The 16,317-nt window shown below is 37.7% G+C and overlaps 1 protein-coding gene across 2 annotated transcripts in view; it reads left to right on the top strand.

The window, feature by feature from the left end:
- Positions 1-16,317, top strand: part of SLIT2 (slit guidance ligand 2) — a 344,969-nt gene that overhangs the window by 260,328 nt on the left and 68,324 nt on the right. The window contains exons 13-20 of one of the 2 annotated variants that reach the window (XM_026514512.4): positions 598-741; positions 854-1,017; positions 1,998-2,021; positions 5,542-5,692; positions 8,547-8,621; positions 10,209-10,352; positions 13,748-13,891; positions 15,443-15,609. In XM_026514512.4, coding sequence (XP_026370297.2) covers positions 598-741; positions 854-1,017; positions 1,998-2,021; positions 5,542-5,692; positions 8,547-8,621; positions 10,209-10,352; positions 13,748-13,891; positions 15,443-15,609 — 1,013 coding nt within the window. The remainder of the gene's footprint in view (positions 1-597; positions 742-853; positions 1,018-1,997; positions 2,022-5,541; positions 5,693-8,546; positions 8,622-10,208; positions 10,353-13,747; positions 13,892-15,442; positions 15,610-16,317) is intronic. The other variant, XM_026514514.4, reaches the window with a different exon arrangement.

The raw sequence follows: 16,317 nt of genomic DNA on the forward strand, positions 1-16,317 counted from the left end.
ACTTCTTCACAGAGCCACTAGAGAGACTAATGTTCTATGACTTTTTTTATGGCATCCTTGACAGGAGACGTTGGGTCTCATCCACCTTTGTCTACTGCCCTGCCTCTTCATCTTCCAGAGAATATGTTGAATAATTTTTATTGAATACATATATAAGTACCACTAGATTCAGGCATTCATTAAACCACATGATCCTTGTTTTATCTGGAATATCTTCCACCTGTGATACCTAAATTATTCCAGTTAGGGGCACCTGGGTGGCACAGCGGTTAAGCGTCTGCCTTCAGCTCAGGGCGTGATCCCGGCGATCCGGGATCGAGCCCCACATCAGGCTCTTCCGCTATGAGCCTGCTTCTTCCTCGCCCACTCCCCCTGCTTGTGTTCCCTCTCTCGCTGGCTGTCTCTATCTCTGTTGAATAAATAAATAAAATCTTAAAAAAAAAATAAAATAAAATAAATTATTCCAGTTAAAATGTTAGTGTCGAGGTTCAGAGAAATGTGATTTCTTGATTTCTTGTATTTCTCAAGAAGGACAGAATCTTGAAGGTGGGTTAAGGAGATGCTACACTTTAATTCTGCAACTATTTGATCAAACAGATTATTGAATGCCAACAAGATAAACTGCCTTCGGGTAGATGCTTTTCAGGATCTGCACAACTTGAACCTTCTCTCCTTGTACGACAACAAGCTTCAGACCATTGCCAAGGGGACTTTTTCACCTCTCCGGGCCATTCAGACCATGTATGTATATATGGCTTGGATCAAATACGATGACTGCTGTCCCCACTGTGAATTTGAGACTTGAGTTCATTGCAAGTCATGTATAAAAGTATTCTGTCTGTGTTTCTGAAAGGCATTTGGCCCAGAACCCCTTTATTTGTGACTGCCATCTCAAGTGGCTGGCGGATTATCTCCATACCAACCCCATCGAGACCAGTGGTGCCCGCTGCACCAGCCCCCGGCGTCTGGCCAACAAAAGAATTGGACAAATCAAAAGCAAGAAATTCCGTTGTTCAGGTAATTTCTTACTTCATGTGACATTTCCCCTGTGTTACCAAAAACAGTGGTTATGGAGACCTAGAGACAACTGGTCTTCAGACGAATTACCAAACATTATAGAATATACTTATTTTTCTGCTGTCTATAAAGAACAAAATAAAGAGAACTATAGACACAATTCATATAGCACTCCTATATGTAATATTTTTAACACTATATCCAGCATAACAAATAGGCTACCAGCCAAGAAATAAGATGCCTGGATACTTCATACTGTATTTTTAGGGTTCAAACTGAACAGGGGCCCTTTAGCTCAGAATACTTTTTTATGTCTGCTAAGTCTCATGTTTGTTGTTGTATTCTCCATTGAGAAACTTAAGGTAATCAGTCATGTTCTCATTTCTTCAGAAAGTAAACTGAGACTTGATTATGTGATTTGCTCAGGCTCAGACGTAGGGGGAAAATTTCCTGATCCCTTGATTCTCACACTAAATGTGTTCACTTATTTTTCACCTTCTTATTTTAAATAGGACTGTGAGGATTTTTATTTTATTTTTTATTTTTATTTTTTTTGTAAAAAGACCATCTTTTAGCATTTTGGGAATATTATATTTATTTATAAAAACCCAAATATAGATCCATTGTGTTACTATTAAATAAAAGGTTTACTTCCTTGAAATTTACTTTTCTGTGTTCTTATGATAAACTACATTCTGTATATTTTGAGTAGTATGCTATCTAACTATTCCAGGGGTATTTCACATTCGGCAGTGAATTCATACTAAAAAGCTAATATCAAAACAAAGCTGTTTATTGTCCATGGTTCTAGAGACATTTACTACTCACTGTACATGATTATACTTCAGCCACTGCTGTAAATATAGTTCACTTAATTATCTATAGTACCTTTAGTCCATTCTTAATCTAATATAACTCATATCTCTGCTTGCTGACATTCAGGTGCATCTTCTATTTTTTTTTTCTCTTTTTTTATTTAGCTAAAGAACAGTATTTCATTCCAGGTAGGTTTTGCTCGGTAGTAGGACTAACTGCAGACACCCTTTCCTCACCTTATAAAATATAGCTTCTGAAACCTTGATATGCATGCGTTTGAAAGTACAGTGGGTACTCTGTAGATAGACTGACTTCTGCATAGACCACTTGTAGCTGTTTCCTGAAAACCTGACCTTTGCATGCAGCTTCTGATGTTAGACATATTATTAAACCCCCATCGTTTTTTTCCTCTCTCACTTTGGCGCATTATCTAAAATTTCTCACAGTAGCTAAAATGTTTGAACCTGTAGCCTTCTACTTAAATCATTTTCTCTCCTTATGTTGGATATCTGATCTTTCAACCTGTTTTTAAAATATAGCTTATTGAGCTAGTTTTAAAGACAGAGACTTCTCTGTTGTCAAAGAACTAGTTCTACATGAAATCAGTTACAAACACACAGAATTGCCTTGTCCTCCATGAAATTTACTTTTTTAAATATAATTCTTTATACTAAAAAAGTGCCCCTTGCTTTTTGTTTTATTTTGCTTTACTGTTGCTTCACTTTTTATACAAAGACAGCAACTTCCTGCTTGCTGACATGCAATTATACATTGTTTGTGAGTTAACATTGTTGCAGGCCTGGAGTGACAATGTAACTCTACAGAAACAATACTGACGTACATTCTGAAAGCATCAGATGTTCCTGGGCACTAAATGCCTTGAATAATTTAGGCAGATGAATGAAATGTTTTTTAGAAAAGTAATTGAAATGTTTTACCACTACAATCTTAACATTCTCAAGGCTGATGATTCTGGAACTAGCTCTTTGAAATATGTTTACTTATTTTTTTCCTTGCCTGCCAGTTGTGTAAAATGCCTCTTGACTTGTTTGTTTTAAACCATTATATAAAAATATATGTTAATAATTGATTGGCTACATTTACCATCTCCTGGGGAAGTTCTAGACTATCATATATTTTAACAACTACCAGTAAGGAGATAGTTACATGGTGTTAGCATGCAAAAACCATACTGATTTTTTAAGAAGAGTTCTGGGTTTGGTCTGTGTTTTAAGGAGATATGTGTTATTTGCCATTAGAATTTGAATAATTTTATGCATATAACAGATTTTGTTTTATTACTCATTTTGAGCTTGAATGATCAATAATATTTTATATATTACACTAGCTGCATAAGAAATAACATGTTGAATTTAGAACAGTTGATTGCCTTCATAGGCAATCTTTAAAATTCATTATTTTTACCTCACTGCTAAGCAGAAAGTCATCTGATAGCTATTACTTACCTGGAAAAAAGCCATATTCTAAACACCAGAACACCTAGAGGATACAGCATTAATATTACTAAAATCTTTAAATTATGGCAGTTAATATAATTGATACCAAATTATTTAATTACATTTAAATGTACTTTATGAATAATTTAGAAATTAATATTTCTTATTCACAAATTAAAGATCAAATGGCAGATTGTTTTCATAAATTCTGATACAGTTTTACCTATTTATTGACAGCAGTCAGAATAGGTTTTTTTGGAAATACATTGTATATGTGATATCATGGCTTAATTGTCAATAATTTCTGACCATTCAATTTATATTAAACCAATAATAATAGAAGTCAGGACTCGGAAGTATCCTTTGGGCTTTTTCTCCTTTTTTGTCCCTAGATTATATTAAAATTTTAGCCTACCCATAGAGTCTCCATTAAAGAAACATCATTGTCATTGCATTGAATGCAGACTGTTTTAAATATAAGATACCTGATGTACCTGTCATTTAGCCCTCTGTTCCCAGCATTTCTTCGTTTCGCTTTTAAAATGAAAGCTTAAACTACGGGACAACACTTCCTTAGTAAATGCCCTGGCATTAATTGCCAAGTCTAACGAAACGATTATATTCAGCTTTACAACTGTATGAGGTTCTGATTTCATTTCCACTAAGTGACATTATTTATAAGTTGGAAAGGTCATTAAAAAGCATGTAAGCCACAACGTAAGGCTTAATCCAGATGTATTTGTTTTTGAAGATTGCCATGATTTGTTTTTCACTTACGTTTGCATGTTTACTTGCCTACCACCATTCTGTATGGCATTCTAGATATTATAGTGATAACTCAACAGAAAATCTATCTTGCAGAGAGCCCATCATTTAAAGGAATCGACAAGAACTTAATTTGTGCTGTGCGTCTTGTATGCCATTGCTTTTCCTGTAAGAGCACTGTGCTTCAAAAAAGTACTACAAACGTTTGCAAAGCATGACGATTGCTGTCATACTATGCCATCCCCCTCTAATTGCCATAGTAAGGAAAGAAGGAAGAGACCTTCGCTAGTTTTGTATATGTGTCGATTAATCTTAATTGGGATTACTCTTTCTTTCCTTCTTGGGGATCTTTACTTTTGCAGGAATTCACCATTTTGGCTGTAAGTAAAAGTGTCTGATCTGAAACATAATGTCCTCCCTTTTCAATCCTGATGTACCTTCTTCTAGTCTCGGTCTTTTGCGCCTTTTTTTTTTTTTTTTTCCGAAGAAGAAACCACAGATCTTTTGAGCTTCTCTGTTGTCCTTGTAGCTCACCTTCAACTTCTTCCTGGATGTTGTTCGCGAAAGCTGTTGTTTCCCTTCTGCAGTTCTGAGGAACAGTGGAGGCACCTTTCAGTGTAGCCCCTTCTTTGTGTTTCCAGGAAATCTTCGGTAGTAATACTCTTACTATGGTCATAAACATTCTGCGGGAAGAATGCATGTCATGTAAACAGTATTACGTTTCCAGAACGTCTGTAGCTTTTTCTCCTGCTTCCCTTCATCTTTCCTCTCGGTCTTACCCTTGGCCTAGTGGATGGTGTAGTGATTATGTAGCGAGATTTTCTGTTGTGCTTGATCTAACCATGTGGTTGCCAGGTATGAGTAAAACATGGTTCCGTCAAGCACCATGGAACGTCACGCAGCTTTCTACAGCATGACAAGCTGCTGAGGCTTAAATCAGGATTTACTTGTCTCCTTTTATAAAATCAAAATGAAAAAGAGGGCTTTTTTAGGCGTTTCCGAAGATTATGTGAGAGGGAGAGAATAATATAAGACCATAGAAAATTTAAAAACCTGAGTACATCTATTTGCCTTGAAAGCCCTAATTTGAAATGATACATAGGAATATGTTTCTTACTGGATACATTTTTAAATTCTTGACTCAGAGAAAAAAAAATAAACTTTGTAACAATTGATAGCCATTGTATGATAAGCTCTCAACTAGGCTAGAATGGCTCATAACCGGATCAGCAGAAAGTACAGCTGTGAAAAGCTCATCTCTATTAATGTTTCCTGTCCTGTGAATCTGGTTACTCTTTTTTCCAGCAAATTCCAAGCCCTTGTTTTAACCCTCTCCTGACATCCATTGACCAAAAATTCCCCAAGTTGTCTCCCTGCTGCATAATCTATAGTTATCTTACTATTTTTCTTCCTACAAATTTATGAATATTCAAACCTTTAGACTCAGTATTTTTTTTCTTTTTTTTTTGCCTCGAATCCTCAATAGGTACAGAAGATTATCGATCCAAATTAAGTGGGGACTGCTTTGCCGATTTGGCTTGCCCTGAAAAGTGCCGCTGTGAAGGAACCACCGTAGACTGCTCCAATCAAAAACTCACCAAAATCCCAGACCACATTCCCCAGTACACTGCCGAGCTGTGAGTTCACCTCCCAACAAAATCCGGGTTGGGAGGGAGGGAACCAAAACATCATAGCATTGGAATTTTTGTCTTTCCGTTTTATTTTCAAGAATTACATTGATTTTAATTAACACACATGGCCATAACCCTTCTTTGTAACCAGGAGATATTAGAGGCTATCATACTTCATCTTTCTTGTCCAAGACATGACTATAGAAATTAATTTGCCTCTCAAAATTCAGTTAGTTCTGGGGCGCCTGGGTGGCACAGCGGTTAAGCGTCTGCCTTCGGCTCAGGGAGTGATCCCAGCGTTATGGGATCGAGCCCCACATCAGGCTCCTCCGCTATGAGCCTGCTTCTTCCTCTCCCACTCCCCCTGCTTGTGTTCCCTCTCTCGCTGGCTGTCTCTATCTCTGTCAAATAAATAAAATCTTAAAAAAAAAAAAAAGTCAGTTAGTTCTTCCTAATGCTAATAATAAGAACATATTCCTTTGATATTCATGTATTGGGTATTATTTATGCCCACGCCCATTTCTAAACATGTAATAGATTTCTAAGGTATATAGTCTTCTGCAGCAACCATGAAAGTAGTTGGAGAGTTACCATTTTGAATCTTTGTTAATTACAAATTCAGTGAGAGAGACTTTATTGGCTTTATTACCTCACTGACTGAAGAATTCACTGATTATCAAGTATTAAAGCACAGAGGATAGTTTTTCCCTGAACAGTGGACAGCGTAGCAGGAAAAGCTGAAAGGACAATGAGATCAGATGCATATCTATAACCCTACCTCAGGCCAAGCACATACTAGTTGCTAAAATATGTTGTTGAATCATCTACAGATTCTACGCCATGTACAGTTGGCCTTTAGTGACTTTATTTATAAAAGTCATGCTAGGGTTCTAAAAATTCAAGAAAAACTTGGTGAAATCTCATTGTTTTCTGCACGTCTTGGCAACGTTTATGTATAGCACCATCTGGTTTTTGCCATTAACTGCTTTGCAAAGTTGGCTGTCCTTTTATGGTTGTATAATCCTTTTGTCTTTAATTAGCTTGTAACTCCCTGATGACAGGGATTGTGTTTTATAGTCTATCTCCCACTATGCCTATACTCGTGCCTGTTACTTAATGAATCCTAAACAATTTGAATACTTAAAAATAATGCAATGCTTTCAAAGAGATGACAGAAACTTCCCTGTGGCTATAGTGATGCTTTATTATTATTATTATTATTATTATTATTATTATTATTATTATTCCTGTTAGTTTTTGAATCTATGTCAAAGCTTCAGGATGTTTTGGAATGTGTGGAGACTATGCCTGTAGTAAAAGGCTTAAACTCTATTGCTATGGTCATGTAGGGAGTAGTGTATATTTTCAATATTATTACAAACAATTCAATTTGTATCTTCCAGTGTGATAACAGCTTAAATAGGCTTACTTGTCAATTAAGAATTACAGCACTAGCCTGTAATTTATTAGTCAGGAAAGTATGTGTATTTTAAGAAATTAAGGATTTTGTAAATTATACATTTAAAAATTAGTACTGGGAAGAAACTATTTATAAATCATATATCTGATAGGGTACTTATATCCAGAATATATTAAGAGTTATTACAACTCAACAATAAAAATGTTCATTACCCAATCAAAAAGTGCTCAAATTATTTGCATGCACATTTCTCCAGAGAAGATATGCAAATGGCCAATAAGCACCAAAAAAAAAAAATGTTTGGTATCATCAAGCATTACAAAACCATAAATCAAAACCACAATAAGGTAACACATGCCCTAAAATGGCCACAAAAACGAAAACAAAAACAAAAACAAAATTGGACTCCTCATACATTGCTGGGGAATATAAGAATGATGCATCTTTGGCAAATAGTTTGGCTATTCCTCAAATTGTTAAATGTAGTTTTACCATGTAACCCAGCAATTTTGCATGTGTAAATATCCAAAGGAATCGAAATATAGATCCACACAAAAACTTGTGTGTACACCAAGTGTTAGTAGCAGCATTGTTCATGATAATCAAAAAGTGGAAACGACCCAAATATCTATCTGCTGATAGATGGATGAACAAAATTGGTATATCCATACAGTGCAATATTATTTGGCCATAAAAGGAATGAGGTACTGATGTATGCTAAACGTGGATGAGTCTTGTAAACATTATGCAAAGTTTAAAAAAAAAAATCCAGGCACAAAAAGCCACAAAAAGACTTCACTTCTATGAAATGTCCAGAATAGAGAATTCCATAGACACAGTAAGTAGTTTAGTGGTTGCCAAGGACTGAGGCAGGGAGAAAAACAAATCGAAAGTGATTTCTGATGGGTATGAGATTTTTCTTTTGGGTGACAAATATGTTCTAAAATTAGGTAGCAAAGATAGTTGCACAATTTTGTGAATACACTAAAAACCACTAGATTGCACACTGTAAAAGGGTGAATTTTATGGCATATAAATTGCATAGCGTAAAAGCTGTTAGTAAAAAATATATGGAGCCAGTGATTAGGAAAAATGGTCTAAAATGCTTCCTCGGGTAAAAATACTTTTGAGGGAGGGGTGATAGTGGGGAAAAAGAGTTTGAGAAACTTTGTTCTACAGATTATGAATGAGAGCTGGTTTCAGTTTTTGATAATTGGTTTTCTTTACTGTGTGCTTCTTAATATTTTATTTTGATCATTAAAATTTGAGTGAAATGGGGAAAAAATCAGTACTTCCACAGACTTTCTGTGAAATGTGTCCTATGTTTTACTTCAGAATAACCCCCAAATGATCTTACATTTCTGTATGAGAAGTAAAACTTAATCCCTTCATGGCTGTTGGTGATGAAACTTTTGTTTCTTTTTTTTTTTTTTTTCTGAGGCGTCTCAATAATAATGAATTCACGGTGTTGGAAGCTGCAGGAATCTTCAAGAAACTTCCGCAGTTACGTAAAATGTAAGCTGTGCATTAGCCGCCTTTTAAAATTTCTGTGGTGTTTTGTTATGTTTTTTAAATCCCTGTGTGGTTTTATTCAGATTTCTTTGGAAATTGGAAACTATAAAAGATCTGGAGAAATTTCCCTACAATAAGTACCTGTGACATGAATTTAGGGTAATTTCTGAGGGAAGTCTGAGTAATCACCTCTTTTCTATGTATTCAAGGATGCCAACCACATTTTCTGTAGCAAAGCCCTGGCGTCTTACTTTAATTCAGACAGCTGGTTTGTTATGTGGCCACAGCAGGAATTCGGCAATCTAAGCTCATTAGAAATGGGTTCAGTAGTGTTTTGTAACTTCCTTTTCTATTCCCTAAACCACACTGTTCTATCTCTTTCAGCACATTCATGTCAACTATTTGACTTTTTGCTTCATTAAACTTTCATTAGAAGATAGTCAAAATTAATGATTGGTAAACTGGCTTGATAGCTTATCTGTGTTACTACATATCCACAACTCATATTTTAAAATAAGTTTATAAACTTAGCAGTTCCAACAGCAGTCAGACAGTATTCCTCTCCCCTGAGGAGGAGAGAGGGAGGGACAGAACAGGGGTCAAGCATGTCAGGCCAATGGAACAACCTTCATAGAAGAGGAAACATCAAAAGGAGGAAAGGAGTATGGCTCTGTAACACCTGCTTTTCTAGTGTAAGTGGTCCACGGTCACATTGACTGTAGGTGGCAGAGCAGATTATGTCCTGTGCACTTGACCCCCATATTATACTGCCTCCCAAAGAGTTTCTTATTGTTTAATTGTTCTCCTTTTCACTGACATGGATTGCTCTTTCATTTTATTCATATCTTTCAATTCAACACACATTTATGGAGCAACTAGTGCATGCAATGCTCTGAGAGGAATAAAATGACACATAAAAACGACCCTTGTTCTGGGGGGCATTCCCTGTCTTGGAGTGAACATGAGAAAGAGAAAGATAGAACCTATAGGAAGGTGTTCCATCAACTGGATATTTTTGCCCTCTGGACAAGCATTGTTGTGCTTTGTATTATACAAAATACTGACAATTAAGTTGGTTGTTTCGACACATACTTACAATGAGAGGTTTGACTGGGAACAAACCCATATTCAGATACATTTCTGATGCAGTCTAAATGCTCACATATTTAACCCATCCTTCTTCTCTCTACACAACTGCCTTCTTTAGTCATTAATTCATTCAATAGTTTTTATCAGGGACACTTATTTTTAAAGTTCTTTATTAAGTTTTGTGCTGAACATAAAGGTTTATACAACTCAATACCGGACCTCAAGATTTTTATATTCCTGAGGACCCTTGCAGATCATTTTGACATTGATCGGGCTGGTATTTTTCACCACTGACATTCTCCCTCAGTACTATCATCAATTTGAATTGATGGAATGGGAAGCGGTGTCTTTTCAGACCCTCAAGTGTGCTGGGCAGTGAAGAGCGTGGAAATTATGAAAGACCTTGTTCACTAGAAGAAAATGATCAAATATGTTGTCTCATTGCCCTCGTTGTTAAAAAGAAATAGCTTAAAATCTTGTTTCAACAATTTTTTTATTTAGAAACTTCAGCAACAATAAGATTACAGACATTGAAGAAGGAGCATTTGAAGGAGCATCGGGTGTCAATGAAATACTTCTCACGAGTAATCGTTTGGAAAATGTTCAGCATAAGATGTTCAAGGGATTAGAAAGTCTGAAAACTTTGTAAGTATTCTGATCTGCATGGTGACTGTTAGCACTGTAGTCACTGGTCATTATAATTCTGGGCTGGGAAATAGTGAGGACTTCTTCTCACCCTCCCATCTTTGGTTCTGTCACACACACACACACACACACACACACACACACACACACACACGTGTTGTGCATGCAAACATTCCCTTACTCAAACACCCCTACTTCAGTGTGTTGCTTGCAAAAGATCAAGAATGTCTCCTGGCTGCTGATACCTCAACAAAAGATTGCCCTTGTTCCAGTGCTTGTATGATCTGTCCCCCCCTCCCCGTTCTGCCTCAGAATGTTCATCCTTTTGCCTTTTCCTCAGCCTCCATCTAACATTCGCTCTTGGCCCCTGGGCTTGAACTTCAGAATCTAATCCAAATCCTGTGGCAGAATAACTAAGTTTATCTGGAAACCACCTTCTTTCACTCCTGTGAAGTCTTAGTGAAAAAGAGAGACTGACTCATCATAGATCTTGTACTATTTCTTGCTAAGTATGTCTACTTGTTCAGGGGTGGGGAGGTTAGGAAAAAGAAATTCTATATGTTTCCAAAAAAGTTGTTGGCCAAAGAGGACGGGGATTGGATTGAATAGCAAAAGCAACACTTTGTTGCTTGAATTTTCTACAGTGAATATATTTAGTTTTTATGATCTCTAAAGTATATATTATGTTTGACAAAAGTGGCAACCTAAAAATTGGAAGAGATACAACCCAAAACTCGGAAGCCTTTGGAAGACGGAAAGGAAACTACTTGTAATCCAGAAGCCTGATGGTGATTGCAGTGGAGAGAGATCCAAGGGGCCACAACCAGGGTGACTGATAGCTGAGAAGTCCCCTGCCTGCTCTTTATCAGATGCAGAAGGAGAAGACCATTTCCCCAGCCAGTGTAGATGCGTTCGTAGCATCCTAAATTCAAATCCTACTGAAAAATCTCTGCCCGTGAATGTAGGACGTGTGCCCCTTGAGCTTCACAGGGAGAGTGTGGCATTTAAGTTCCAGCAGGACTGGCCTGAAGCCCTCCCACAGACTAACTTGAGTCCCTTCAAAATGTTACACAAATATTCCTTTAGCCTTTTTATGGAGGAGATACTGAGGATAGGGGAGGGGAGGGCAGAGAAAATGCACCCCCCGGTAGCTGCATCTACTCCTCCCCTGCTCCCCTCCTCCCTGGGCTGCCTCAGGCAACTCAGCAAAACAGGAATCCAGCAAGCAGAAGCCTCCTTTGTTGGACACTAGTTGAGGGACTACTTGTTAGGGGAACCTTCTCTTTGGAAGGGGCAGCATGAAGGATTGGGGGGGGGGGAGGTGAGGAAGGAGTCTGTATCCCACCTACAGTAGTCTGCCTTGGGCTGCCAGAACAAGATACCACAGGCTGATGACTTCAGCAACAGAAATTTGTTTTCTCATGGTTCTGGAAGCTAGAAGTCCAAGATCAAAGTGCTGAGAGGGTTGGTTTCTGGCGAGATCTCTTCTTGGCTTGTAGGTGGTGCCTTCTCATTCTGTTCTTACGTGGCCTTTCCTCTGTGTGTGGAGAGAGAGAGCTCTTGGTGTCCCTTCCTCTTCCTACAAGGTCACCAGTCCTAACAGATTAGGGACCCACCCTTGGGACCTCATTTAACCTTAATTACCCCCCTTAAGGCTCTCTCTCCAAATACAGTCACGTTGGGGGTGAGGGTTTCAACGCATGAATTTTAGGGCATACAGTCGAGTTCATAACACCAACCCAAGCAGCTTATTAAAGTTTTTTTTTCAGACTAGTTCCATTCACAGGACTCTTCCTGAGACAAGTCCTCTAAATTCATGTTCTCCTTCATTATATTACTAGCGATGTTTTTGTGCCTCTTATATTTGGCACCTATGACAGATGCCACTGGCTCTCTCCTTCAGCCACTCTGCTACACAAGAATAATAGAGCGTCTTACAGCCAAGCTCAGAGTATTCAAAGGACGAAAGTAGGTTTGTCTGGACATATGTATTTCTCTAAGTGGTATTTTTCGGCTTGGAACTGTGATTTTGACAAGGCACCCCCACTATCCCTAGACTTCTTAACTCTGTAGGACTAGTAAACCTCTTAGTAGCATGTGCACAGATTTCAGTGAGTCTGAGTATTTGACATTGCAGGCAAAATGTAGTACCTATGTGTGCTTATGGATTTTTCTAGCAACCGAAAGCAAAGCTTTCCTCAGCTTCTCCCAGGGGTCTGTGACTTCACCAAGATTAAAACCGAGTATTCTTTGTTACTTATGGCAAATGATAGTACTGATAGAAGTACCTTTCTGTTGTGCGTTTGCTTGCGAACATAAAATGGTGCCTTGATAAGGAAGGCATCTTTCTTTCTCCCTATCTGTGACTTAGCAGAACGCAAAAATTGATATGTCTTATTTATTTCTATAGAGCAATCTAGAATTACAGAGGAACATTCTGTTATTAATTTATTTTTGCCTTTCTGTTTTATATACTGCAATCTTCTAGTAGGGTAGGGTGGTCCACACATGTCTAGAGAAATGAAGGGAAATAACTTTTCAGCCTTCTTTCTGAATAAGATTCATGGCAACTCTTCATTTTTACGTGGAGTTTTTAAGGAATTTTTCATTCCTTTTCTAAGCCCCACAAATAAACAGTTCAATGAAGAATTAAGAATGGAGCCAAAACCTTAGCAGTGATGAGGAAACGACAACAGTGTTAATCCTGTTAGTGGCAATGACTTAAAAAAAAAAAAAAAAAAAGGTCAGAATTCTTTCAATAGAAGCCTGTTTAAACTTCATTGTGAACAACTGGAATCTGTCAACGATCGCCTCTTTTTTTTAGTTCCAAACTTTAAAACAATAAAATAATTTTCACAAATAAAATAATTTGTTCGAGATTTGGGGGTGCTCCGTCTCCTTCGGGTTCCCCAGCCCGGGCCAACATTAACTTGGCATGTAAGTCCTTGAGGTGCCCTCAGGTCTCCATCTGCCTGGACTATTGATTTTTCTCTGCTTCCCCTCTGTTAAACCTCAGATGTAAGGCTACCGCGAATACACAAATCAGGGGGCTTCAAAGACTCAGAGAGCTGTAGTCGTGAATTGGGCCATTATGTAATCAGGCAAACGTAATTGTAGCGTCAGAGGCCAAACATTCTACCCTCATCAGATGGGGCCGAGAGTGCACGCGAGGCTCACTGGACTTTTCCGTAGCACTGTGTGATCACTGTAAGCGAAGCGTTTTATTGTCGGGACGTTGTTGGTAGATATCCGCAGCAATCCCTAAGGACAAGAGAGCATTCAGAAAACAGTAATGAACGTTGCCCATTTGCAAAGAGGGGTGACTTGGGTCCTCGGATAGGCAAAACTGATGGCATGATGCTTTCTCTCCATAACCATGTTCTCTTTCCCTTCAGGATGTTGAGAAGTAATCGCATAACCTGTGTTGGCAATGACAGTTTCATAGGACTGAGTTCTGTGCGTTTGCTTTCTTTATATGATAATCAAATTACTACCATCGCGCCAGGGGCATTTGATACTCTCCATTCTTTATCTACTCTGTAAGTATGAAGGATAGTGTTCATTTATGTATGACTGGCCCAGTGTATTATATTTCTTCCTTTTATTAATAGCATTTTAATGCATTATTAGGCATTTCAAGAGAAATGTGAGCAAGTGTTTACAGATCAACAAAATTTATTCATGTTAAACTAATTTTTTTCTAAAAATGCCACCTACTATCTTATATTAAAATTTAACAAAAATTTAACTATTTTTCCGTCAGCTCTTTCTTAGAATAATGTGATGTGACTTAATTTATACGTTCTCATTTTATTATAACTTGATTGCGCTGCACATCACCGAAATGTTGTAGATTCTCCCCGGCGTTCTCACATTGGAGTCTTTTCAGCCTAGGTATCATAAACACAGAGCCAATAGGGTTATTGCCAACAAACTGTGCTCAAAAGGATCATTCACAGTGACAGGAGCTACTTTAGGATGACCAGACTTACAATAAAAACTGTTCACGAGAGGGCATTTACTACGAGATTAGGGAAATATTGAAGAAATAGGTTGAGCCTGTCTGAGAGGACATTTTATGTAGACGGTTAGAAAATAAAGAATATTTGTAGGTCTATAGATACTCAGAAGGTGAGTTTTTTTTAAACCCTCCAAACAATGTATTTCAGTTCTCTTCTATGTCAGTATCTAAAAAGCAATGTTTGAAATGATAAATCTTATAACAGATTTGATTTCCTAGTAATGATGGCATCTAAACATACTAATCGAACTCAGAGGGTAGTCAGAAAGAAAAAAAAAAACAGGTCCAACATAGCTCAAGTCACTGAAGAAATAATTTGAGGGAAGCATCCATCCATCAGTAAAGCACTTAATCCTCTTTCCACATAAAATATGACACTTTACATCGAGTGACTAATTTGTGCATATTAAAGATGGCATGTTTATAAATAATAAGGTTGTCAATAGGTTTGTGCTGAAGTGGTGAGATGCCAAAAGTATTGAGATTTGTAGAAGTAAATTCATTTTTATAACTGGCATTTAATCAACGCAGCTGTCAGTTTAGATGGGAAACCTATTCTCTGGAGCAAATAAGAGATGGAAATCTTGAAATGACAAATTAATGAAATAGCTGTTGTCAGGTTAAACTCAATAATATAAGGTAATCAGCCTTCATCTTTATATTAAATTACTGCATTATCAGTGGAGGGAAGTTTGACAGCAAGTCAGATCGCTGACGAGTTTAAATTATCTCTAAATGAGATCTCTATCAGGATCCACGGCATAAACCCCCAAATTGCTGCATTTGCTTTATTTTCTGCATGAAATTATTTGAAGAATTCTTATGAAAAGTGTTATTTTTTTAAGTTCCAAACACACGTATTTTAGCCAAAAAAAAAAAAAAAAGCATCCCATATGTTGTGTGTGATTGAGTATGAATGGGAGGAACGGTTGGGCTGGGGGCCGCGGGGAATACAAAGAATAAGAAGGAATCGTTCCAGCAGAAATGCTGTGGGGAAAATGGTACCATGGGGTTTTGAGAAGTAAGGAACCCTAAACTCAACCCTGCGTTGTTTGCACGCGGCTCTTAGAAACCTGTTGGCCAATCCCTTTAACTGCAACTGCTACCTGGCTTGGCTGGGTGAATGGCTCAGGAAGAAAAGAATTGTAACCGGAAATCCTCGCTGTCAGAAACCATACTTCCTCAAAGAAATCCCCATCCAGGATGTTGCCATTCAAGACTTCACGTGTGATGATGGTAAGAAAGCCTTGCTAAATCCTCGGGCACCAGGCGTTCACGTGACCAGTCCGCTGCTGCGGGGCCCAACTAGAACAGCAGGTCCTACTTCGGGCAACAAACAGTTTTGTGCATTTTTTGCTTTTGTTTTGTTTTGTTTGTTTTTAGAAACAGGGCACCTACTTCCTCAGACTTGCTTTCCCATCCACGGCCGCTTGATCTGTGTTTCTGAATGTTTTATTTAAATTTTCCAGTTTCCAGCTCGTGGTTGGTACTGTTTATGTAGCTTCATTTTCACTTTATTATTCTAAGCATCTCTTTTAGGAACTGCCATGTTCAAGGGAGAAAAGCAATTGACTTAAAAAATAGAAATTCTAGGAAACCTGACAAAAATAACAGTTTTCACATTTTAATGCTCTGTATGTATCACCATATTTGATTCTCGTAATAGCCTTGTAAAGTAGGTTCTGTTATTACTGCCGGGGAACGGAGAGCCCCTTCGAGCCTCATAATTTAAAATGAGGGGCCTGTACATTTTCTGCTAAACACTTTAAATTAATCTATCCCTTTATGTCTCTTCATGTCTGTGTCCTTATAATTTCTCCATAATTCAGTGTAGATTTACATATTCTCATTAAAAGTGTAATTTGTATAAATAACTGAACAAAGAAAATTACTGTGATGATTGGATGGATGATAGAAACTGTGAGTTATTTTCTGGAGTTCGGC

This window comes from Ursus arctos, unplaced genomic scaffold (genome assembly GCF_023065955.2).
Source record: "Ursus arctos isolate Adak ecotype North America unplaced genomic scaffold, UrsArc2.0 scaffold_9, whole genome shotgun sequence".
Taxonomy (NCBI): domain Eukaryota; kingdom Metazoa; phylum Chordata; class Mammalia; order Carnivora; family Ursidae; genus Ursus; species Ursus arctos.